Consider the following 26429-nt stretch of genomic DNA (forward strand, 5'->3'; position numbering starts at 1 on the left):
GATTTGATGAACATTGGAGAAATGAACAGAAGTGATAGCCACAAACCTCTGAGCTACAGGCAGTAAATGATGAAACATCCAAGAGGCCACAATGTCTATGTCCACTAATTAAAATGAATTCAACTAAAGTCTAAACCCAAACGTGTAATCTAATGACATTACCAATTCAAGTCTTGCTTCTCTGACTTCCTGCTTACTAGTCTGTTTTTTTTTTTTTGTACATATTGATTTTACAGGCCCAAATCACTGTAATAACACAGACAACAAATTATCCAGGACAACCGAGCAACACCAAATAAGTGGATGATTTTTTTTTTTTTTTTTTGCAAAACTGCTGTTTCAATGGTCAATAATGAACCTCCTTTATCCTGTAGATCCTCCAATATAAATATATTTTTCTGGTGGAGTTTCCCTTTAAAAGCGCCGAACAGAAACAAGCTCTGTCCGTGGTGCTGAAATCTGGACCACATCACCGACAGGCTGTGAGATGTTTTTCTCTCCCTCTGCTTTCAAACCGCTTTGCACAAAACTGCTCGGCGCAGACTAAATCCAGTCGATAACACAGACAGCGGGCTACCTGTGATTGTGATGCAAATGTTAATGGACTCTGAGGTCCTCTGATTAGCCTGATGTGGGCTAATTTCCCTCCTCTACGGTCCCCAGAGAGGCCAGAGCGCCTTTTCACTGTCCCTTATTAATGGGGGAGTGTTGGGTGGTATTTATCTGCCTCGCTGGCCCTGGCGGATCATCACGCAGCAGCCACGCAGTCATGGGTTAAATGACAGGTAAGGCTGCTTCGGTTTCCAGAGATCTTCATCTATTCTCAATCAAAGAAGCATCTCTGCCCTCCTCGGTTTATTTTGCACCTTTAAAAATAATCTCAGACACTCTTCTTATCTGGGCCGCGCGTCAGACGGTTCAGGTAACATCTCACCCCCCCTCCCTCTCTCCCTCCCTCTCTCTCTCTCTCCCTCTCTTACACACACACACACACTTCACCAGTAACTCAGGTAATGATAGCCTACAATGACAGCCACTGTAGGCCTACATCATTTCAGTCAAGGACGCCGTGGAAACATAAAACCCAGTTCATTCTGCTTTGTATGGTGTACTATGAATAGAATTTTAAATAAGGTGTGGATCAGGTCTTTTCTGAAATATCTTAGGTCGTGCTTTACCTTATGATAATCACAAAAAGCACGTGGTAGTCCCGGTTTGTCTCTGCAGGCTTTGTTATCAGCTGCTGCTCTTTCCAGGAGGATTTTCCACCGTAATCACGAAAATTGGGCTTTTATTTTTGTGATTCGAGGAAAAGATTGGGGGGGGGGGAGTGGGTCGGCGCGGGGGGGCGGTGGATGGGTGGGTGTTGGCGTTGGTGTGTGTGTGCGCGTGGGGGGGTTATATGAAGGCGGAGAACCTTGTGCCAGCTCACCCATGTGTGTAATGTGAAAAAGGAGAGCCGGGGGTGAAATACTGAGAGAGGGGGGGGGGGACGAGGACGAGGAAGAGGGAAAATGTGCGTGGGGGTGGGTACACTGGAGGAGATGCATCAGAGGACACAGTGAGACCACAATGCCATTTTGGATTTGACTTTGGATCGCCGAGAGGAAAAAAACAAATAAAACAAAAACAAAGAAGGAGAAGAAGAAGAAAGCCTCTTCGGTGGAAATCGAACATGCGGGTCAAACACAAAGGCAGCTCAAACTCGGACGGCACAGATAAAGAGCTCTGATTGGTCATATCTGTGTCGGCGGAGATGAAGATCCTCCTGGGACGTGGCACCCTGACCCTCTGATGACTCTCGGGATGGGTGATAAACTGAGAAAATCCCTTTGGATGGATAACCACACAGACCCGTGCATGCAGAGTATCATGATGCAGTAAAGGCCTATCTGTGATCGAGTTACTTGCATCAGGGCCTGGTCTGATTTTTAAAAGCGTATTGTCACCTTTGTGTGTGTGTGTGTGTGTGTGTGTGTGTGTGGAAACCTGTCAGTTCCACCAGTAAGAGACATTTTCCCACAATAACACCTGCATTTTACACGGTGCGACTGAGGCCTCGAACCAGGACTCTAAAGGATACGCTGTACGTGTGGGACTCATCACATGATCATAATGCGCCCAAATCTTATTGTAAACTCGCTCTAAATACCTCCACATTCAGGACAAACATATTATTTTCTGTGATTATTGTTCTTATTATCTGTACAGCAGGTCGTGTGAAGGTCTGCAGCCGCTGTAACCTGCTGGCTGCTGGTGTCACGGCTGCTCTTTTCATCCTGCAGCGCACTCCATCAGACAGGCAGAGCGCAGATCAGAGGAGGGCTGCAGCCCGCTGATAACAGCCTCTGTCATTAACTCTTTCATTCAGGGGCTGGAGGGGGGGGGGGGGGGGGGGGGCACCCTATTCTCCCACAATAGAATAGGGAGAGAAAAAAAAAAAAAACAGACACACACGAAACAGCAGATCGCGTCAGAATGAGCGATTTATTTGTCTCGTATTTTAGGATTCAAACCCTGTTTGTTTAGGTGTGAGGTTTAACACTGGCCTGGCACGGCTCGGCCTGGCACTGCCTGTCAGCGAAATCACCGCATCGTGATGCAACTTCCATCCTGAAAGCATCTTAAGATGATTCAATTCTGTGCGAAAAAAAAAAGTAAAACTATAATTTATTTTATCGCAGTTGTTTCTGGCTGCTCCGAAGGGGTCACATTTTCTACTTAGGAGGATTTTTTAAAGCAAACAAACTGTTACATTAACAGTGCAAACTAGACTTAGACTTACTGTATTATAGCTTCTTAAAATCACAAATCAAATGCAGATTAGGCCTCTCGGTTTAAGTGACAGCCTGATAGCAGACTTTTGTTCCTGGTTGTTGTTGTGATGATCACCAGCTGCCACTTTACTCTTCTGCGTGCTCTTATCAGGCCACGAGCCTATTGTGTAATAAACATGTAATAGACCATGTTCTAGCTTTTTTCTGTTGCTGGATCAGCACCAGACCGTGTTACAGTAGCCTGCACTGTATGCTGGTTGAGGCTATTTCAGTGGGCCGAGTGAGGCCGCGGCTTTGTATCATGGCCATGAACTCTGATACTGCAGCCTGAGGAAACACTGAACATGGAGGACACAAAGTACTAGTGACAAGCCAATGTCAACAAACTGTTTACAGCACTTTGGGCCTCGGTTACTACATCACTAAAGCTTCAGTAGTGGAAACAAAACCACAACAATTAAAACTATTTGGGACTTTTTTTTTTTTAAAGAGAGTGATAAACAAGACAAACTCAACGTGGCGGTGAAATTAGAAAAAGCAGGTTTAAAAAAAAAAAAAAAAAGTCGTTTATTTTTGCATGAAGCAGGACCGTCTGCTGTCTGTATATTTAGGGTATGATTTCGTTTGCTTGTGAAAAAGCGGAAGTACTCTCGACTTCCAAAGAATAAAAATAAAAGCATGTAATTTAAACACCTTCTCTGACAAAGTTTTCTTCCCCACAAAACTGTCTCGTCTATATTTTCAATAAACAAATCCCGAAACACGTTCATTTTTCTCAGAGGAAACACCATCATGGCTCACACCATCTTCAGACACGGTCACAATCACTGAGTGAGTGAGTGAATGAATGCATGAATGGATGAATGAACTGAATGAAGACTTTGCTGAAGATTAAAAAAAAAAAAGTAGATCAAACTTTTACGCTTCAATTTAAGGAAAAAATATATTTGCTACAACTTTCTAAAGCTATATTAGAATATGTGCGATCTCAGGTTCTATCTTACCATCGTTTAGCAAAGACAAAATGCAGGAACATTTTTTTTTTTTCCTCATCAACAAACGCAACACGTTTCTTAAACCCGATCCTTGTAATCCCGGAAACAACTTGGGTTACTATTTTGATGCTCCGCGTCCTCTTGTCGTTAAAAAGAAACGTGATTTCTTTTTCTTTTTTAAAGAAAAAAATTCCTACTTTTGTAGGCTATGTTATATAATCTGGTCCAAAGAGTTTGGGTTTTCGTCAAATTCCAGCCTCCTTTTATACGCGTAAAGTTATGCAAGATTTGAGGCCCCCGGAATGTCATTGGATGTTAGGATGAGGTATTATAGATTATGGGTTGGGGAAGGGTTGGTGGGGGTACTACAAGCACCTCCCCTAGAAATGCAGCAAATCTCTCCCGTTTTCTCCTGGTGGGGCACTGGGAGGGCTGGAGACGTGCTTTGCATTGGCAGGCTGATGAGGACACGTGTCTCCTCCCTGCCTCCCCCCCGGGCTCCACGGTACCGCATTGGCATCAGTAAAGGCACCTGAAACCCCGACGACCAACTCCTGGAAACGCTGCCTGCCACCTTATAACCCGAAAGAAAACGATATTACAGGCCCTAGAGGAACCTGTGGCGCGCCTTGTTTCGTGCGTAAAGCTTTTGCGCACACCGCCAAACTGCCTCAGAGACAGAATAGGTGCGCTACTCGTCGAGCATCAGAGCGCAGTGCCAAGATGCAGAAACGGAGCGGCGACGTCTGAAGGTGACATGAACCTGGGGATAATCGAGAGCAGCAGGCGTACACTGAACAAGAAGTGGAGATAGCAACTGAAACCCGTCGGTGTCTTGAAACAAAACTTGCGCTTCTCCTCGTAGCTTTATCTGATGCAGAGAATCAAGAGCTGCCATCCAAAGTAGCCTCGTTTTTTTTTTGACCGACTGGGGGAGGAAAAACACTAATTAAGCTGCAGACAGTTGAGATTCAGGAGAGGAGCGAAAAATGGCGACGTTAATCAGAAGCAAGCTTTCTAATAAACTGTCAAATGCAGCCACCGCTGTCTCCAACAAATCCCAGGCCAAGGTGAGCGGGATGTTCGCCCGGATGGGGTTCCAGGCCGCCACCGACGACGAGGCTCTGGGCTTCGCCGCCTGCGATGACCTGGACTACGATCACCGGCAAGGCATGCAGATGGACATTTTGACAAGCGATGAGATGGGAGGGGAGGCGAGCGGAGACGGAGGCGCGATGGAGGGGGACACCCACTACCAGAGGGACGGCACCGGCCCGCCGCACTCAGCCTCAAAGGACGGAGGTCCGACGAACGAGTTGTCTGAAGTCAGACCAAAAATCACCGCCTGGGAGGCGGGCTGGAACGTCACGAATGCGATCCAGGTAAAGACGCACTTTGCGGACTGTAGACAGGCCGAGGCAGCTGTGAAATTCGAGATAAACACACACCTGCGACCGCGTAAAGGGCTCATTAAAATATTCATGCTCAAAACAAAAATCACCGGCTTCTGTCCCTTTGAAGCAACTTCGTCAAGTGGCTGTTTTTTGGGGTTTTTTTTTTTAAAAATAATTCTGTACAAATACTTTTGTCTTAAGAGTAGAAGACACCCAGCTCATTTTTCATTCTAATATATTTTCACTGGAGCTATGCAGAGATTTTCAGAGGAGCTAAGGAGTTACGATGCGCTGAAAAAAGGGAGGTAATTGATGCTCTGTATCCCCCTTCTTCCTCCCCCCCCCCCCCCCCCCCCAACACACACATTCTTTGTCTGTATAGTGATGTCCAGCGTCACCGATGCACGTCCCTGATAAGTGCTCAACTACTCCGCATGGCACTGAATAAATTAATCTATGAGGAGATGCATCATCCTTTCGTAGACTTTGATCGCAGAGATAGTTAAGGCCTATTTTTTCCCAATCTTTTTTGTATTATTTTGGGGGTATTTAAACGCATCTTAAATCAACTGCAGCTATAATAAAAATTCTTTTGGGCTTAGATGGGTGGACACATGGGCCCACATCTTTATAACATAAAGTGCGATGAGTAACACATATTCCAATAATGTATTAGAAATTGTATTTGCAGACAAAAGTCAGCAGCATAAAAAGATTTTTTTTTTTTTTTTTAAATCACACAATAAATTTCCAGTCAGACACACAGAGCCATGTGCCTGCTGACTATTTGACGTGAGAGGGGATTTAAAGGACAGAGTGCGCTCCGTGTGTGCAGGCTATGCGACAAACCACCCCAGACGCAGCCCCCCTTTTTTCACGCCTCATCACGACCGTGGTCACCGTGACGTCAGAGTGTGTCTCCTCCAGGTCGTGGTGACGTCAGAGGCGGGCGGATGCGCTCAGAGCAAAGTGGAAAACCCACAACAGGAAAACCGGAGCGACACCCACTGAAGAGTCACAGCCAAAGCCACCGTTAACATATGATCTGATCATTCAAATAGAAATTAAACAAAACAAAAAACTATGACAGAGTTTAGAAAAGCACTAATGTTTGATCCTAAATTACCAAACTGTATCAATTAACTCACTCACTATGTGTTTGCCCTCTTTTTATGTTCACAGGGGATGTTCGTTCTCGGGTTGCCCTATGCCATCCTGCACGGAGGATACCTCGGACTGTTTCTCATTATTTTCGCCGCCGTGGTGTGCTGTTATACGGGGAAAATCCTCATTGCCTGCCTGTACGAGGAGGACGAAGACGGGCAGCTCGTCCGTGTGAGGGACTCCTATGTGGACATTGCCAACGCCTGCTGCGCGCCCAGGTTCCCGTCTTTAGGTGGCCATATCGTGAATGTAGCCCAAATCATAGAGCTGGTGATGACTTGCATCCTGTACGTGGTGGTCAGCGGTAATCTCATGTACAACAGCTTCCCCAACATGCCCATTTCCCAGAAGTCGTGGGCCATCATCGCCACCGCCGCTCTCCTCCCCTGCGCCTTCCTCAAGAACCTGAAAGCCGTCTCCAAGTTCAGCTTGCTGTGCACACTGGCCCACTTTGTCATCAACGTCCTGGTGATAGCTTACTGCCTCTCCAGAGCGAGGGACTGGGCCTGGGACAAGGTCAAGTTTTACATCGATGTCAAGAAGTTCCCCATCTCCATTGGGATTATCGTGTTCAGCTACACCTCGCAGATCTTCCTGCCGTCTCTGGAGGGGAACATGAACAAACCGAGCGAGTTCCACTGCATGATGAACTGGACTCACATCGCTGCCTGCATCCTCAAGGGCCTGTTCGCCCTCGTGGCCTACTTGACCTGGGCTGACGAAACCAAGGAGGTCATCACAGACAACCTGCCCCAAACCATCCGAGCCGTCGTCAACCTCTTCCTAGTGGCCAAAGCTTTGCTGTCGTATCCGCTGCCGTTTTTCGCTGCTGTCGAGGTACTAGAGAAATCCCTCTTCCATGAGGGGGGACGTGCGTACTTTCCCGATTGCTACGGAGGCGATGGACGCCTAAAATCCTGGGGACTCTCTCTCCGATGTGCCCTCGTTGTGTTCACCTTGCTCATGGCGATCTATGTGCCACACTTCGCCCTCCTCATGGGTCTCACCGGCAGCCTGACAGGCGCAGGCCTGTGCTTTCTGCTTCCCAGTCTCTTCCACCTCAAGCTTTTATGGAGAAAGCTGCTATGGCACCAGGTTTTCTTTGACGTCGCCATCTTTGTAATAGGAGGTATATGCAGCATATCTGGTTTTATCCACTCCATGGAGGGGCTCATAGAGGCTTTCAAATATAACATACAAGAGTAGAGGCGCGTGCCAGTGCTGGAGCTAGATGTTAACTGCAAACCCCTCGTTTAGTGAAAAGATAAAAACACACGATTTCCCGGCAAGTGCAGCCCCTCTGCTTAATTCATGCGTAAAAAGCGCGCGCGGAACACACGCGGACATTTTCGCACTCATAAAGTCTTGCATCAATTCAGAAAAAAACGCGCGCATAAACACACGGACACACACACACACACACACTCGGAGAAACAGAGCCGGTGGCAGTGAGGGAATCCAACGCATCAACAGCACACTATATGGACAATACATGTTGTATAAATATGCGAACAAACGTACATATACATATTTCCAGTGGAGTGAACGTTTACAATATTGACCTTAAACAAAATTGCAAAAAGGGCAGTTTGTCTTTTCGTCGCTCTTGTGGTGCTTCCCCACAGGAGACTTCACTTCATGTAACGCTCGAGTTTGTGATGGACGGATATTCGACAGCATAATGTGATTTAATGGTGATTAAGTTTATCTAAAAGAGTAACATAAAAAAAAGAAAAATTTAAGAGATGCCACTTTCTTCTGTAGGTAATTTGCAATATGATTCTGGGCAGTGAATGCGGTGTTAAATCGAGGGGGGGGAAACACAAATAACACAAAGGCAATAACCAGCAGTAGAAACACACGAATGCATATAGAAATATGTTAAAGAATAGCGAAGTTTCGTTAGAAATGAGGAAATTGGACCTTCCCCGGGCAGTGTAAAATACTGGAAATGCAAATTATCAAAGTACACAGCAGCTATACAAACTATGCATTGAATGTATGATATTTCAGACACACAAGACAAAAAAAAAAAAAACGAAACTGGGAAGTGGAAATAACAAATCCTGCAAATTTCAATTCTTCGGCGTTAAAGTGTTAATGCTTTGATATTTGTTTTCCAATATTTGAAATTTATTTTACTGAGTCTTTAAATCGGCAATAAATAAATAAATTCACCTGACCTGGTAAGACGTCCGAGCCCCACGTCCTGACCCAAATATCAGCTGGATGGGGACCCCTAAATTAGTTTCCTGCACACTCAATTTACCATAATCATTACATTGGAAAATACGTGGAAATCAATTAGAAAGACTCCCGCCTCGAAAATTCGGTGTCTGAAAAAAAAAGAGATCATTATTAAAGAGGAAAATGTGCATACAGACATTTTTCATTCTGTGCAATCCAATGGGTCCTGTGGAAATGTTATAAAACCGTATGTGTAGTGTGTTATTGTGGTTTCAAAAAGATGGAATGTATATCTCAAAGTCGTTATCATATATCGTGAAATTAATATTAAAGAATAAAGAAATAAGTGAAATTATATTGTAAAAATGTGTGTGGTTTTATGTACAACGAAAAACGGTCAGAACATGTATTTTTTTTTCTCTCTATAATAAAAGACAGAAAATGGTGGAGAAAAATAGTCGCGTTCAGATTTTTTTAAATCGAAATTGAGCAGCAGAGGCCTTGTAGCGTAGAAAGAAACAACTAAAAATGTGTGGATAAGAGAGGAGAGGGGCGATCAGGCCTATTCTGTCTACTCAAAAATCATGTTGTCCGACCATATGTTATCTAGAGCTCCATTTATATTCTCCAGTTTTGTCTGTGGAGAAACTCAGAGCGTGCTCTGATGGAAAACATTTCGACAGGTTTTCTGCTGCAGGCACGCATGCATCAAACGACCTGTTCATCCACTGTGGTGAATTCCTGCGCAGACAACATCTGGACAAAGCGTTTTATTCTCTGAGTGCGCTAATCTGCAGCTGTTGGGACGATCCAGCTACTTGGTGCACACGGATTTACCACCTCAAAACTACAAGCAGCTCAAAGCGACACTCGACGTGCACAGAGATGGGAAATATTTCTAATGTGACCACAGCCTGGAAGCACAAGCAGATGTTAATCAGGTAGAGAGGCTACAGGCGCCCGAGCCACTGCGTAGAGATCACTAACATCTTTGCTTTAGACATCAGCCCACTATGCAGCATAACCTGTAAGAAATAATGCTGCTATTCTCCTGAGAGGATGCAGCACCCGTCAGTATTTAATAACTTAGGAGAAGAGCCAAGTATTTAGACACAGACTGTAGAGCAAAAGGAAAATGGCTCGACTCGCAGGTAAAATCATGAGCTAAATGAAGGAATTTTAATATTACAAAACAAGCAATGAGACGAATTTCCTCCCAGTATCATCTCCCAGACAGCCTTACAGCAGATAACAATGTCTGGGGAGTCACCTAGCGGACAGAACAGTAACTTCTGTAAGACAAAAGCATTGGAGGAGTGGGCCCAGCAGCACTAGATTACCATGGCGGGGATGATAATGTGGTCGTGTTAACATTTTCATTCACCTTTAACCATGGGAATTAAATGGCACCGGTCACAATAACGCTGGCTTTAATTTATACATAATTTAAACTTGTTTGTGAGGCATCCTTCTGATAAGAGTCCCTTTTGTGTGTGTGTTTTTTTTTTTTTAAATTGCCAAAATATGTTAAGAGCATTTTAGCCACAACAAAACACTAAGAAACACCTACATCTACACATTTCAACGTTTTATTGCAACCGAATTAACTTTCACAATCACTGTGCTGAACAGCTTTATATACACCGACAGTGGGGTTAACACTAAAATCTGTAACATGTTCCCATTTCGGCTCTAGTGGCGGGCTGGCGCCCCCTGCTGGCCGTGTGCCCCTGGAGCGGCTTGTTAAAACGGTATTAGTTGGGTTGATGGAAGCATCTTTCTCTCTGGACATTAGTGCAAAGTCTCATCTTCCATGTGCCACGACAATCAAACGGAGTGCTTGAAATGCACAGAAGACAAATATAAAAACACTTTTCACTGACAGGCATACTGCTTAAATCCAAAGCACATGAAAGATAATTTACTTTATTTCAAGTAATGGCATTTTAGAAAAGCTCAATAAAATTTTCATAATTACACAAAGACAGTGAAATATTTACAGGCAATAGAATGCCATTGGTAAGTTGAGGAAAACCAAAGAGTAAGAAGATAAAAGACAACCAAGTGGCTCAAGATGTCAGCAGACAAAAACATCCCTATGAAGTGAGTTTGTATTCAGTGTAGTAGTACAAGAAGGTTCTGATGTTCATGTTTCACACCTTTGTACAGACGGTGTCCTGCACTACTCCACCCTAGAGAGGAACAAAAAGGCTCACTGGCCAGTCTCGGCATTGTTCAGCGTCGTGGGCTTCTTGGTGGAGCGCTCAACCACCCAAGGGTGTGACAGGACGCCCTGGATGGGCAGTCTGTGCATGGGGTTGTGCTTCAGCAGCCTGGCAACCAAGTCTTTGGCTCCAGCACCGATATCAGCCTGTGCGGGGTAAGTGTACTCCACCTGGATGATGAATGCAGAATTGAATATTAAAAAATGCAATTATATTATTATGAATCTATGGCACCGGTCTGCAAAATCGGATGGGATGAAAAGGTGACAGTCCTGAACACGCCAAGTTGCTTTAAAGAAATAAAATAACAGAACTAAGTGAACCGGGCAAGTTGTTCGCTTCAGATAGGGGTTTAAATGTAAAGGCCTTGTCACCCCATTTCTTCAGAAATTCTACGAACAAAGAAAAGATGCTCCATAGGCCTCAGACTACACAACCAATAGAGAATCTAAAAAATAATTTAAGGAAGAAGTTCAGACAAAAATGCATTTAAAGATAAATCGCAACCCTTAGATTTAGGTGTTAAATGAGTTAGTGACTCGTACATTAAACAGTGAGGGGTTATAAACAGGCCACCTCTGACCAGATCTACAGAGACCATTGTTGGCTATACTGAGACAAAGACCTGTTCCTGAGGTATTCTGATTAAAAACCTGCCTCATCTAGTATTGGTAATATGAACTGTGGAAAAATTATTTTTCCGACCTGTAGGGTTGAAACAATTGATAAAATTAACTGGGAAGTACAGTGAGGTACATTTATTTAGGACATATGACTATTTTTTAAAATTTCACACACTCCTTTGTGCACTAAAACGTAGATAAAATACACAGCTTTATGATATACTGTGTGCTATATGTTGTTTGGGTGCCTGCCTCTTTGTGCCTTACCCTTGATATCCTGCGGTAAGTCTCTTCATGAGTTTTTGCCTCAAATGGAGGTTTTCCAACCAGGAACTCATAGCAAAGCACACCCAGACTCCACAGGTCCACCTTTTCATCGTGAGTCTTTCCCTCAATCATCTCTGGAGGCAAATAGTCCAGTGTTCCACACAGTGTTGATCTCCTGAAGCAGGAAAGAAAAATCAGTAGTTTGTTATTTAGCGCTCAGTGAACTCAGGAAACTTCAAGAAAAGAGAAAAAACAAAAACAAAGAACAATTCCCAACCTGAGCAAAGAGACACTGAACCAAATTCCAAACTTTACAATACCATAGTTTTATTAAAAAGCTTCTACAGACAATAGGTTACTAGAAATTTCTGAAAACATAAATGGTGCCATTTGTATGAAAACATATGCACATACCTGGAGGAGGGTGTGTGAACAGACCAGCCAAAATCTGCAATCTTCAGCTCTCCGTTGGCCCCCAGTAGCAGGTTCTCTGGTTTGATGTCCCTGTGGATCACCTTCTTGGAGTGGCAATAGTTGAGGGCATCTGCCAGCTCCATAATGTACTAGTGTAGCACATAACACACGGGGAACACGACACGCATCACTATTTGTTTGACGGCATCCTCTGAATTTTGGAGTGTTCCACAAACTCAAGGAAGGACACTGAATGGCAACATGTTTGCAGACTCAGTATACACCTGACACTGACTTAAATGATTACCTTCTCTGAATAAAATTATACGCGTTTATAGGTGGAACAAGTAGGATTTATTGGTTGCGGTTTGCAAACACAACATTTAAAGTAGGCCCCTCCTCATTTGCTCAGCCAACCACATTTAGGGTGCTTGACAGTGAGTAAAAAAAACAGATCCACTCTTGTTTTGAAACACTTTCAAACCCATCTTTTGATGGAGGACCATTATTTTGTATGAATATTGTGTTCTTTAAGAAAATACTACTCATACCGTTGATACCAATACTAGTCACTCTACCGTTGATACCAATACTAGTCACTCTACCGTTGATACCAATACTAGTCACTCTACCGTTGATACCAATACTAGTCACTCTACCGTTGATACCAATACTAGTCACTCTACCGTTAATACCAATACTAGTCACTCTACCGTTGATACCAATACTAGTCACTCTACCGTTGATACCAATACTAGTCACTCTACCGTTAATACCAATACTAGTCACTCTACCGTTAATACCAATACTAGTCACTCTACCGTTAATACCAATACTAGTCACTCTACCGTTAATACCAATACTAGTCACTCTACCGTTAATACCAATACTAGTCACTCTACCGTTAAGTAAAAGTGCTCATTTGTTAGTAAACATTTTACAAAAAGGTCTTAAGTTGGCAAACTTACTGTGGCACTTCTGTCCTCAGGAAAAGATCCACAGCGCTGAAGCTCACTGTATAGTTCACCCTTAGGTGCAAACTCAAGGATGAGATACACACGAGTTGTATCATGAAAGTAACCGTAGAGGCGCAGGATGTTGGGGTGCCTGCAGGACGTCGATGCAGAGAAAATCGTTGAAATACCAAACAGATACTTCAAAAGAACAAAGACCGACAGAACTAACTGGACATCAGCGTTAGCCAACGCTCCAGCAACGGTTTTATAGAGGATTTCCACAACCTGTGGTCACACAAAAGTTTTTAATACCTTTGGAAAATGCAATCACAGAGCATGATTCTGCTTATCCATGAACTACCAGGTTGCAATAAAGAAAAATAAATGTAGCCACATTTTCCAAGAAACTAATTTAAGCAGCATGTGGCTGCTCGGTTTTTTGAGGTCACAATCACTCTAGAATCGATCTTGCCAGGCTCCAAGTTATGCTTATGTGGCCGAACCACAGTGGTTCAAACCAATAAATATGAGCTGGAGTTTGGCTGTTACGAGAAGCAACTGTTCGTTCAAAGACAGCAGTGGCGGGTCCTAAAGAGGTCAACACAGATGCTGCTAAAGCATCAGTTATATTGGATCTGTGCATTACAAGCAATGAACGACACTTCTCTCGACCGACTTCGGCTACGGTTTTAACTACGCCATATGGTTTGTTGATCTCAGTGGTTAAAGTTGGCCTGTATAGGATAGATGGTCCATCCAGTCACCTGCCAAGTATTTTTTGAATGTGCCTGCCCCTAAAAACACATTCTACCAATGACTTCCCAGATGGTTGTGTGTAACAAAACATCTGGTGGATAAGATTAACGTGGCACACCAGCACAGCAAAACGGAGCGTAACCAGTGTTCACACGTTAAGTAAAGGCTTTACACATAATACCTGCCATATAGGATACTCAGATAACACGAGAGTATGGTTGACACGCAATATATTACATTGACACTCAATATATTACATTGAGTGTCAACTCCAACAAACATAGGTTAAGGTTAATTTCAGTCTGGTTAGTGCCACACTAACCAGACTGAAATGAACTTTTTTAAAAGATGAGTTAAAGGAATTTTTCAACTGTATCATTTGAGCAACTTCTCCATGAGGTAATTGCTGTCACTGTCCCAGCTGTTGTTCATATTGCAAAGTTTTCTAGTATGTAGCAGTGGCTGCTGTAATATAAACGTAGTGAACGTCCAGGCATCTCCATTCAGCTTAAACCCCACAGGTTAGAGTTTATCCTACGTCATGTGCCATCGTCTTTGTACAGCCTAACAAAAATAACCAGGCTTGCCGTGAAAGTGATTCAGAGTTTGGTAGAGGGTCGCCAGCAACTGAAGCCTCAGAGCACTTTGAAATTTTAAAAATTCGAAGACCACCGTTTCAAACTGCCTCTGGTTGGCCCAACAGTCAGTATTCATATTTAGCATTATATAGATGGCGTAATTTGAACACCACATTACCTGAGGTGAGACTGGATCTCTACTTCCCTCCTCAGCTGGTGCTCCACCCCAGCCTTCTCCAGCTGCTTCTTGAAGAGCACCTTCAGGGCCAAGATGAACTTGCTTTGTCGCTCTCTGGCAAGGTAGACGTTGCCAAATTTACCCTTTCCTAAGGGACGGCCAATGTCAAAGTTTTCCAGGCTCCACCGCTTGCTGTGTGAGCAGAAAGGTGCGTAGTTAGACAACTGCAACAACATTTGCGGTCTCAAAGATTATATGAAGAAAATACAAATGATGAATCACACTTATGATACATACTCTGATGCAGAGGCCTTTGCAGGTTCATTCTTGGCAGGTTTGTCTAACAAAAAGATAAAAGGAAATATTCTAGTATCCAACACATACACACACACACCACTGATTTGGTCGTCACATTTTGTATCATACTCACTCTGTGGCTTCTCCAGCTTTGCAGGTTCTGATGGAGGTTTAGCCGGCTCTGGGTTCACCTTAGGTACAATTTTCTTTGGCTGGTATTGCTGGGAACTGCGTTTGGGCTGCGGCGTGGGATTTCCTTTCTGAGCAGCAGGGTTTACGTTCTGATCAGTGGGGTGCGTGGACTTGACAGTAACAGAGACATTGGATACTGGTTTCTGATGGCTAGCAGGCCGCTGAATGCGCTGAGGTCCATTTGACAAACCGAGGACACGCTGATGTGGAGTTGGTGTGACTACAGCCATTTGAGTCCCATGTGACTGTTGTGACACAGGAATCCTCTTTGGCCCTTCACCATTTGACTGAAAGCGAAGGAAATCACCAAAAACTTTTTGATCTGAGAGTAACATGAAAAGCTCCATCTTATGTCCCTCACCATTTCACTAGTTTGGTAAACACACAACCACTTCTACTTTGACAACTAGCTGCCTTAATTTTTATTGTCATTATCGTGATTTCAGTGATCAAAACCTGTTGATTCTTATCCAGGTCTATAAATGCATATGCACAGTTGTGTGTGCAAAGACTTAACACATCCACACCAATACACAACACCAACAGATCAGAAAAGGGGTCTTTGACAGCAATGAAAAGCACTATATCAGTTTTATGGTAAAACTGTGCTTACCTTCACCTCAGGCCTATGAAGCTTCATGTCCTTTGTCAGCTTGAGCCTGGCAGCAGAGTCCATGATCTGAGAAAGCAGAAGAAGGAGATGGGTCATTTAATATTTAAACAAACAAGTCATTAGCATTTAGTGAAGGGTTATAACAACAATACATGTTGTGGTCCCTGACACAAAGACATCATGCTAACTTCTAAAGCCGTTTTAGCTACTCTAGGTTGACGTCGATTTGCTTTGGCCACAATTGTCTCAATGCCAAAATGAACATGAGGGTTATCTCCTCAAAAGTAGCTTTATGTGTGATGTGCCCTTGTATCTTTATTTATTTTTTACAGACTTCTGAAAACCACATCCATGAATGAAGATTAATCGTTAGCAGCGTCCGCAGCACGGCTAACGGTACCGTGACTAACGTTTGGGGACGTGAACGTTAAGTCTAGAGCTAACGTTAGTATTAGTTAACGTAACTTACCTTAATATGTTATTGCACAATGACTGAGAGCAGTCACTGACCGGGAACTTATCCAGAACTGAAACCCAGAGGAGCTCTCAGGCAGCTTAGCTTAGCTTAGCTTACCCTAACTAGCTAACTTAGCAGCTACGACGACCCGTTGACTACAGCTGATGTTTGCGACGGCATAAATTTCCACTGTAAAGATACAGCGAGTTTTTTCTGACGAAGCTATCGCGCTATGATCCCTTCAGGCGTTGTGAAAAGGGGCAAACGCGGATAAATGTGGCTCAGAAAAAAGTCGTGCGTGTTTAACCTCAAACCTGCCTGCTAACACTTCCCTCACACTCTGCTTGTTTAATTTCAAACGTCCCTCTGTTCAAAACCTTTAAATACACCGCAGCCTCCTATTGGCTGAGGGAATGCCCTCTGCTCGCTTCTCATTGGCTTGACGCGACATTCTATATGACGTATGTCGTGACGTCAGAGGGAGCCTCCAAAACAGCAGAGGGCAGCAGACCGTATAGTCTATAGTATACATAGTCTATGGTATATAACTGTATTTGTAAGGGCCCTCGAAGATGAAATAAAATCATCTTCACAAAAATATACACAGCTCTGCAAACATAAAAAATAGAATAAAAACATGCTAGCATATAGGCAAGAGTAAATACAACCATCATGACTGAAATCAATTCATGTACATGTAAACATTCACAGGAGGGGAGTTAAAATGTATGTGATTATTTTAAGTAGTATGAAATTCTCCCTTTTTTCTCTCCCTTTATTGTGTAAATAACTATTATTCTATTCTCTGACATGTGTTAAGTCCATTTTTTTTCACAATTTGAAGCGCAGCTTATTTTGAAACATGGGTTCTCCCAGAGCACCTGGACTGGGGTGTTTGCTACATGCCTGGGTTGGTAAGAAATTGTGAGAAATCTCTGACTTTCTTACGTATATGTTAATTTTCGCTATTATATCAACTTGCTATAAATGTGACAGGATTGAAAGACAGGCCTGCTCTGTTAATGGTTGATCTAAAAAAAAAAAAAAAACAGCAAAGCAGCACATTTTGAAAACAGGATGGTGATATGATTACACCAAAAGATTACTTTGGTTACTTTATTACTATTGTGATGTGATTATTGTGATGAAAAACACATCAGCCTGCATAGATGGAGGATTTGTAGTTTTTGTCACAGCTTTTTACAGGAGGTTATAATGACGTCCTGGTGTTTAAAATGTCAGAGAGCATTTCAGAGAGCAGAAACATGCCAGCAGTTCTGGACAGAGATCTTAGCATGAACATTTTTATATCCAGCTCATCAGAACTGTTGTCATTAATTTCTAATTAAAGCCAGATGAAGAGACCGACACAGCTGCTGCAAACTGCAGGTCAGTGCCTGGTTTAACAAAACTAAGAAGTCACATCCTGTTGTGGAAAAGCTGCTGCTGTGGTTGTAGACATATTACAGGTCTGAAGCTCCAGAGCCTGAATGAGACAAGATATGACAGACTCATCAGATTCTGGTGGACAGACGGTGGTCCACATTCAGCTTCCTTATAGCTACAAAAGTATGCATTTATTTATTTATATATGCATTTACACACCTTTTCTTCCATGTTGTATGAGTCGGTCAGCTGTTTCTTGTCAGCCGTCTACATCAGAGTCCTGCACAGGCAGATCTGGTGTGATTTTGTGCATCTCTCTGTCAGATGGTGATGACTCCTGTCCTGTCCTGGATCTCTCTTTCCCTGCAGGCCACATTCAACTTTTTGGAAACATTTCTGTGGTATCTGAATTATGATGATTTGCCAAAAAAATATCTGTGGAGCCACATTAAACATGATCATGATCATGGAAGGGAATTATTTCAGTTTTCCACTGATACTCTCAGATTGTTAGATATCAATTTCTGACATTGAAACTACCTGCACTTACTTACTCCTCTACTTACTTACTACATTTTGTAGATTTCAGTGCTTAGTTATGAGACATGTTGTGACTGAACTGCACTGTGGTCTAATGCTAGTGTCATTGTTTGCTTTTGCTCTCTAGATAATCACTTTTGTTTTGATTGCTCTGTGACTGTCCTCATCCCTCACATGCTTCCTATTTCTCCAGTAAATCCAAAACTTATGATCTTTTTAAAGATATGATATCTAGATTTTGTACAATGGTGTGACTCTGGAAGTACACAAGTACATCTGAGTAGATGAGTATTCTTGGAGATGTAAAGAAACACACATTTTCAGGCAGTGACACATTGAGCTGCACCTCTACTTTGGGTGACTTCCTTTCTTAATGGACAATGTTGATGCCACAAAGTCGACATAAGGAAAGAGGAACTGCTAAGTGACCAATCAGAAGTAAAACTGGTGATGTCAAGCATGTTTAAAGTGACTAAAACAGGATTTATTTCCATTAAAGTTGTTCTGCTCTGCAACGCAGCCATCAAGTGCTGCCACCCTGTGGTCGGATGCTACAGTCCATACTAAGACATAAACATTGCTTCAATTACTATTTCACACAGGTGCCTATTATATGCTGAGAGACACCTTTACTGTAATGTGTCAGGGGGCTGAAACATTACAGGTGTATGATCTTCAATGGTTTTTAACTTCAAGATATTGAGCCTGCAAACTTCTCTTCACAGGAGTGCAACATGTATTTCCTTCATACTAGTTTTTGTCTTTGTTTGGACGGGGCAAAAGTTAACCAATCTGTCAAGAGCATCATCTACACAGACATACTACACATAAAGTGAAAGGAACAGCACAGATGGTAATTTAAATAATTTTATTTTCAACCATTCACATCAAACTGTTTTCCAACCAGTAACTTAACAACAGCAACATTTAATTAACTGTGGCCCTACACTGGTCCTAAACTCCTTTCAAGATTAGATTTGACCTTTTTCCTAGGAGACATTACATGAAATCTTTTTACACAACTTCTTTTGATCATATTGCAAGTCTAGCATTCGGCCACAGTGTGGCAGCATGTGGCTCTTACATTTCAAACGTGCAATATCAGTGCATGACCAGTATTTGAAGAATGCAGCTGTATTGGCCTGCACCTTCTGTAGTGTGTAGGACCTCTGATGGTACAGAGGAGCACTGCAAAAACACACCATCACACCTTCAGCGAACAATGACTTTTGGAATGCATACATCTCTTGACTGAACCTCACAAAGGCAATCAAGCTATTTGTTTTGGCAGAATCACACCAGTGGAGATACAATGTTTTCACACCAACCATGTTGCCACTTTAAAATAACAATTATTTGGATAAATATCAACTCAGTGTTAAATACTGTATAATTTATACTGAATTCTAGCTCAAAAACACACCATTTATTTTTCTGAATACGCTCAATTTCCATTTCAACAGCATCCAAGGCCTTTTTTGCTTTCAGCTGTTGTAGCTTATTTGAGAAATTACTGGCAAAGATATATTAAATAGCTTAAAATAATTTATTTTATTGTCACATTCTGCAGTTGTTGAGAACTTTTTTCTTCAGAGGCACAAAATGCACATATTCCAATTTCTAACCGAGCATGTGATACAACACTTCTCAAGTCAACCCAAGTTGCAACTCACTACTCCAAAATCAACTGTTCCTCTTAATAAATATTAGTTACAAGTTAAAAAAAAACGAAAAATGAAGAAACTAAGGCGTTCACCATCACCCCACTGCTGTCCGTTGTATGAAGAGAGAACTTCTCAAATGCAAATTGTAACCACATTTAACCTCTCAGAGAATAATATCAAAATATTCAGAGATTATCTGCACCTTCCTCATGTGTAGCAGCTTTTCTTTTGTTAAAATCTATCATTTTGTTTTTGTGCAAATACGTGCAAAGGTCTTAGCCTTTACACTGAGAGGACATGCTGAGAGGACTGTGTTGTAACTGAGGAGCAGCAGCCTTGTGTGCTTTGATAAAACATGTTGAGGTACAGTGTTTTTACTGGTTTGTTTGCATCAACACATCAGGCTGATTTAAACCCAAGTCGCACTAAATCAGCATTTGAGAAGGTCTTCCACTTCAAAAAACATAAATATGGCAAGTACCTTGATCCCTTAATTTCATTTAAATACCTTCATAACAATATTAGTTATCACATAATAACAAAATGCAGTTTATATTCAGACTTGCGTATGTTGCCAGATACAGAATGTCTGGTTATTTCTGAGGTCCCACTAGAAAACTTTGTTGAGGAGATGCCTCTCTTGTACAAACAAATCTGACGATGGCTGTGTTAACCCAACCTTTTAGTCTCCGACACCCGAAACCACTTCCATGTACCCTTGGCTTGCATTCTTCTTGACCGCTGCCTCAAAAAGGCGTATCTCAACAGCAGTATTCCTCACAGCCACGTCTGTACACCTCACATAACCACAACCATTTCACGCCAGAGGAGATTTGCTGGCATTCTGAGGTCTTTTGAAGATGAAAACACAGCTTGCAAAAGTGCTTTTAAGAGGCTGGACAAAAAGCGATGTGTCTGCTTTGGCACTTTTCTTGTGCTTTCAGTTCATCCAGTGTCTCTGATACTTCTTTCCCAGTGCTACATGTTTCCAAACACACAGATAACAGTGGTGTTTAAACTTTTCCCTGAGTGTGCCACCCACTTTTTCCCTCCACAAGTCTCTCATCACTGCGGTCCTGCCGGGCAGCATCCCCTGAAAACCCTCCACAGAATCCCTTTACGTTGCAGCCTGTTGCTGAAAGTATATCTAATGTAGATAGTAAAGTATATAAGAAATGGAGGAATTGTACCCTTAAATAATACAAAAACTCTAGAGCACCAAAACGGCATCAAAGCATCATAAAGGGAGGCTGGTTGTACTGGCTTGTTATTTCTCTCAGACTCTGCTGGAAACGGGAGGCAGGTGTCATTTCTCAGCGACTGCAGCAGCCATGGGGGCGCGTATGGTCCCGCGGGCTGTGGCCGCCAGCTCCTCGATTTCGGCATTCAGTCGCCTGATTACCCACTCCATGGCTTCACGGCCCTGAATAGCAGACATACATACATTTACAATGATGCCGAGATTACACCATGGCAACATACGAAAATAACAAACCAAAATCTGTAAAAATAGCTAGCAGGGGGAATACAATTTTACAAATCAACAACATAATCAGTTAAAACAGTTACAGACAGGTGAAGGGTGGTTATTGAGTATGTTCCTGAAGTGTTCATGAGGTGTAAGAGTTTAGGGGACATGCAGTGATTATTGATTGAACAACGATTATTGCATCTCTCAGTCAGAGAAGACCACCCGACCTTATCATAAAGTATACAGGGGTGAGTATTGTGGCTATCACCAGAAATGACTGACTGGTACACAGAATCTAGAGGTCTCAGTGTGGAGGCAGCAGTGCGTCTGTAAACTACATTCTCATAATCCAGAACTGACGGGAAAGTTGATTCAATAAGTCTTGTTTCTCAATGACTAATGTAAATGGCTAAAATAGATGACTAGAGGGCAGTCATCTATTATCTATCGGGCAGAAAATAGTGACTAGACGCAACAAATTATTATGTTTTTTAAGTTCAGGATCCCGACATAATTTGGTCTAGATGTTTAGTGTAACATTTGTCATATAAGCAACTACCAGAAATGGGCTTCACAAATATTTTGGTTCCCAACTGAGAGACAGCTCTGAGAGATCTCCTACCTTTCCAGCATTAGCAGAGATGGTGCTGGCCATAACTCCCTCCAAGTAGCTGCTGAGACTTACTCCTTTCACAGAGATGATAGCCTCCTGAGTCAGTATTGTTCTAAAGTTGAAAAGGCGTTAAAAAAAAAGCACATGGTCAAACATCCTGAATGCTTCAGAAATTCATGATTCATCAGTATTATTTAAACACCTGCTGTGTAAAGACATACTTCTCTCTGTCTTCAGGGTGTGGTTTGTATGTTAACCTCTCATCCACAGACACCATGTTTGTGAAAGTGATCTGCAGAGGAAATTTAACAAGAGACGAATGAGTTAATGTGAAGATACGAATCTTACATCACAGCCCACAGTGAGCACATGTGAACTCGTTATGAATGTTCATTGTTGATGTGAAATGTGAGCAGTCCACCTGTGGAACAAGCAAGACTTAATTCCAGAGATGTTCCGCTGTTTAACACACAAAGCTTATGTGTGTTCAGACAAAGAGGAGTCACGAAAAGTGGATCTAGATGAGTTATAGGCGTTTTTGGCTGACATTTTCACTTGTCTTTAAGAGTGGCCTCATGCTGAAACTATTGGCAAAGAAAAAAAAAAAAAAAAAAAAAAACTTATGATACGTTATGTTATCAAAACACATTACTGTATAAGGCTTTATCTTACCTTAATGTACTACAGTACCAGCTGTTATTTTCTGTATCTAATTTCAGCTGATACTGCAGTACATCAAGGAAAATAAACATATTCATGAATTTTGATACATAGTAGACCCAAATTTAAATTCACACGACACTTAATCTCAAGCATTGACACAAATTAAGGGATGATGCGTCTTAAATACTCACATTGGTGGACTGAAGTTCAAAAGTCTCCTCTTTGGGATCCACAACCGAGTGCTCCTGGACATATGTGTATGTCCGTGCGTTACCAATAATCTGAAGACAAATATAGAAACATGCTTTATTTCAAACTGGAATTAATAGCTAAATGATGGTAAAATGTTTCTTAATCTTATTCTCTCATCTCACTTTACCTTTGAAATTGTTATCTATGTTTATTATTCTTTATTTAGTTTCTCTTTGGTTTGGTTACCCCAAGAGGTCAATAAGTACATAAGGTTTCATTTCCTGCATGCAATTAATAAACAAATCATCATTTGATGTTGGCTTACTTTACTTAAATCATGCTATTATAAAATGTTACTTAATCAATGTTTTCAGTAGAAACACCAGTGCCAGCTCAGATTAAAACTGAATTATGTGCAGCAAGTCTGAACTTTACGCTCGTCACGCTCACATGGAACCACTTCTTCGTTGAATGAATCCACACAGTTATTATTCAATTCAATTTCCACAAAACATTATCATCTAAAATTATATTTGAACATAATTTAGATCTCAGTTTGCACACTTCACATTTAGCTTCTTTAGGCAGACCTCTTGTAGTGAAACCTAAAAAAGTTTATGTGAACTTGAGGTATGAAAATAAAAAATATAGAATCTGTATGAATGCAATGTGCCACCCCACTTCTAGACAAGCGTCTGTTCTACTAGCTTGAGCTCTAACATATTTTTTTGCATTTAACAACTATAGCTCCCACGAGGCCCTGAAAGCCGAGAACTGGTTATTCACATTCCTGTGTTTTATGATTTAGGGTTATAATTGTCAGGTTAGATAAAAACGTAAACACTAATGAACCGTTTTATTTTAACAGGGTACAGAGGTAAACCGAGAGGGAGACATCTCCATGATACATCCAGTTAATTCGCATACACTGAGCCTTAGGAGCGACTGGCTTCGAGACAATCTGATTAAGGGCTGCGTTAATATGCTATCAATCACTGGGACAGTCTGTGTCATAGACTGCCCTTGGAATTAAAGGGGCTATTCATAGATGCTGTCACTGACTATAACCCCATCCCCAGACATCTAAGCAAAGGTCAGTGCTAAAGAACAGCAGCTGACTGACCAATGTTTACACAGGCTTACATATGAGTAGCAGGATATTATCTCTCTCCAACCTTATCATTACTGGGTTCAGAAAATCAAAGAAACTGGGGAAAGGTTCAAATGACATGTTGCACAAATTCACAGGCCTTCGTCACCGGTCTGCATTACAGTGACCTCTAGTTTTAAGCGGAGCCAACAGAGACGGAAAGTTACATCACACGTGGTCATGTGATGGCACTACCGTGTCCTGTACAACACGAGCGACGGCAAACAGCCATGAACTTGCATGGGCTCCTGTCAGCAACCAGGTCTGCTGCTGCTACCCCAGGACAGAAATAGCTGTGCTGGATTTAAGGTCACGCTCACTGGATGGAAAGCATTAACCTATCTGTGGTGCAAAACTGACTCAGGCTATAAGTGGGTTGTTGTATCCTGTGTTTACGATGTGACTTTTAAAGTAGTTTTCAGCCATTTTACCACTAAAACATGAGAGGAACATGTGTTTTGTCAGCTACGTTCCATTACTTTTTTCATCATGCGTGTGTCTTGCCGCTTTGATTTAATAGCGCCAAGTAAAAGCACCCAGACTCTGAGCACAAACTTGAAGGTCAGGTCATGTGTCACATATGTGCATTTGTGTGACCGGAGCGGTTAAACTAAAAGCTTGCTGCAGCAACATGTTTTGACAGGGTTTGATACTCACAGATTTCACTATGGATGGAAGACCCCACTCTGTGCTGAGCAGTCTTTTACTGTGGAGGCGTCCCTGTTTGTCGACGCGTCTGTCCAAAACATCCACTCCGATCACACTGGGGTTCATGGGGTTGGGATACTTCTGCATAGCCGCCTTGGTGACCGTCTCCCAAGGATGGCTGATGAAGGAAAGCAAACAAACAAAGATACTATTATAACATTGCAATACAATAATCATACAAATGCACATATAAGTCATGTGATCGGCAGTTACGTTTTTTGCAAACATGTCTTCATGCTTAATTAGCATATTCTTTATAATTTCAAGACAAATGTGAAGCCAAAAGCTGATATCCAAGTGAATGTACTTTTTGTGTGCTTTGTCAAGTCAATACCCTATATGCTTAGTTTTCAAAATAATGCTGACAAGCAGAGGTGGAGTGTAACTAAGAACTTACATGTTGTTCTTAAGTACAATTTTGTACAAAGTAGTTGTCCTTTACTTGAGTATTTCACAGTACTAGTACACAGAGCTTCTTCTCCACTACAGTTGAGAGGGATATACTTTTTACACCACTACATTTACTTAACAACTTCAGTCACTAGCTACGCCTACTTTACAGAAACCTTTTACACACCATAGATAAAATTGCTAACAGTAAAATGCTACTTCCACACTAATGTGTCAGTATTAATCCATTAATATAATAAATAATAGCGTACCACTCACTGGGGCCAGTAGTTTTACTTTTAATACTTAAGAACACTTTTCTAATAATACCTAATAATAAATCTTTTTTACTTCACACTTCAACTGAATGCTGCTTATGTGACATTATTATCAAATTAACCGACCTGAGGGCAGCAGCACTTTCTCAAACGGATGTCTTGAAACAAAGCGACATTAATTCAGCCTGCTTCCAGCGCTCCGGATGGCTGCCCGCACCTTCCCTTACCCCAGAGAGCCCGGGACAGTGAACGACATGTCCTCTAGTGCGGTTCATTTCACGATGAATTCAATTTTACGCGCTAAATTTGACGTTGGAGCAGAAGAACGAGTAGAACGTAGTGGATGGTTGCCACGGAGACGCGAGAACGCGCCGACGTAACCCCAGTGACGCGGGCAGACGCGGCTGAATGTAGGGGAAAGGTTGCGCGCGGGGGGCTGGCTCTGACTGACTGATTACGCAACTTAAAACGTTTTACTGCAACTTCACGCAGTTTTATATTCGCTCTTGAAACATGTTAAAATACGGTCCTCGCCGGTGCCTTCATACAAGGAGTTCATTACTTTAAAAATGGCACCGACTGACGTTACACGGGAGCAAATCTGGCTACGTCACATTTTGCTACTGGCATCCTAACACTAAAGTTTTATTTAGCTGCTTTTTTGTGGTTAAAATCTAATATCGTAAAACATGCGTTTTCTGCCAACCAGATTAAATGCGAATCCAGCGGGCCTGAACCAGACCTTGAACCTCTGACAGCCGAACCATCTCTAGACTCATCGTTGGAGCGAAAAGATAAAGTATCTATGTAGCTAAACGGGCTACTCACTTGAATATGTGCTCCGATGTCCAGATCTTCATGGTTTAACGGGTTAACTAACCGATGCCGGTGATACCGGGGAGACGAGCAGCGGATAAGCCGGTAGGCAGCCACAGTCACACTGGCTGAAATCACTGAACCACGTTCAAAGACAACCGCAAAGCTCCCTCCCACTACCACAGCTGTCACATGCTTACTATTAGTGACGCACTTCCGCTTGTCAGCGCATGGCGCGTGAGCGCACAGAGACTGGGGACAGCTGAAAGAAACATGTTTTATATTATAAGTCGATATTTAGATGCATGTGATCGTAGCCCGTGTGAGTATTGCTCTGTATATGAATGTACAGCATACACTGTTTCTCCTGTTCAGCCATGCCGCCTGCAGAATGGGCCTTTCACCTTTGATGTTACACAATTCAGCTGAATGAAGGTTGAAAGTTCCTCCTCTGCAACCTTGGAAGAATCAGAGATAGCAGGTTG

At 42.3% G+C, this 26429-nt stretch overlaps 3 protein-coding genes across 3 annotated transcripts; 1 reads left to right on the top strand and 2 right to left on the bottom strand.

Moving 5' to 3' along the window:
- The first annotated feature begins 4761 nt into the window (after nucleotides 1-4761).
- slc32a1 (solute carrier family 32 member 1) lies at nucleotides 4762-7536 on the top strand. Its single transcript, XM_070851210.1, has 2 exons — nucleotides 4762-5154; nucleotides 6349-7536. The coding sequence occupies exons 1-2, from the start codon at nucleotides 4762-4764 to the stop codon at nucleotides 7534-7536; spliced, it is 1581 nt and encodes a 526-aa protein (XP_070707311.1).
- Nucleotides 7537-10090: 2554 nt separating this feature from the next.
- aurka (aurora kinase A) lies at nucleotides 10091-16400 on the bottom strand. Its single transcript, XM_070843736.1, has 9 exons — nucleotides 16086-16400; nucleotides 15617-15682; nucleotides 14945-15290; nucleotides 14812-14854; nucleotides 14515-14706; nucleotides 13015-13153; nucleotides 12047-12195; nucleotides 11633-11807; nucleotides 10091-10912 (listed from the first exon to the last, which is right to left on the bottom strand). Exons 2-9 carry the CDS (start codon nucleotides 15677-15679, stop codon nucleotides 10730-10732), a joined length of 1290 nt encoding a protein of 429 aa, XP_070699837.1. The 5' UTR covers nucleotides 15680-15682; nucleotides 16086-16400; the 3' UTR covers nucleotides 10091-10729.
- A 2453-nt stretch (nucleotides 16401-18853) lies between these two features.
- Nucleotides 18854-26078, bottom strand: prelid3b (PRELI domain containing 3). The gene is made up of 6 exons (XM_070849239.1): nucleotides 25957-26078; nucleotides 24410-24578; nucleotides 22602-22691; nucleotides 21969-22039; nucleotides 21757-21859; nucleotides 18854-21086 (listed from the first exon to the last, which is right to left on the bottom strand). Exons 1-6 carry the CDS (start codon nucleotides 25986-25988, stop codon nucleotides 20970-20972), a joined length of 582 nt encoding a protein of 193 aa, XP_070705340.1. The 5' UTR covers nucleotides 25989-26078; the 3' UTR covers nucleotides 18854-20969.
- Nucleotides 26079-26429: the final 351 nt, after the last annotated feature.

The sequence above is a fragment of the Pempheris klunzingeri genome, chromosome 2 (assembly GCF_042242105.1).
Source record: "Pempheris klunzingeri isolate RE-2024b chromosome 2, fPemKlu1.hap1, whole genome shotgun sequence".
NCBI classification, from domain to species: domain Eukaryota; kingdom Metazoa; phylum Chordata; class Actinopteri; order Acropomatiformes; family Pempheridae; genus Pempheris; species Pempheris klunzingeri.

Coding starts and splice junctions, on each gene's coding strand:
- slc32a1 (XM_070851210.1), top strand. CDS start 4,762: ATGGCGACGTTAATCAGAAGCAAGCTTTCTAATAAACTGTCAAATGCA. Junction 5,155..6,348: donor ACGTCACGAATGCGATCCAG/GTAAAGACGCAC, acceptor TTATGTTCACAG/GGGATGTTCGTTCTCGGGTT.
- prelid3b (XM_070849239.1), bottom strand. CDS start 25,988: ATGAAGATCTGGACATCGGAGCACATATTCAA. Junction 24,579..25,956: donor ACATCGGAGCACATATTCAA/GTGAGTAGCCCG, acceptor TTCCTTCATCAG/CCATCCTTGGGAGACGGTCA. Junction 22,040..22,601: donor TTGAACTTCAGTCCACCAAT/GTGAGTATTTAA, acceptor TTTCCTCTGCAG/ATCACTTTCACAAACATGGT.
- aurka (XM_070843736.1), bottom strand. CDS start 15,679: ATGGACTCTGCTGCCAGGCTCAAGCTGACAAAGGACATGAAGCTTCAT. Junction 14,855..14,944: donor AAAGCTGGAGAAGCCACAGA/GTGAGTATGATA, acceptor TCTTTTTGTTAG/ACAAACCTGCCAAGAATGAA. Junction 13,154..14,514: donor GAGATCCAGTCTCACCTCAG/GTAATGTGGTGT, acceptor GACGTCCTGCAG/GCACCCCAACATCCTGCGCC.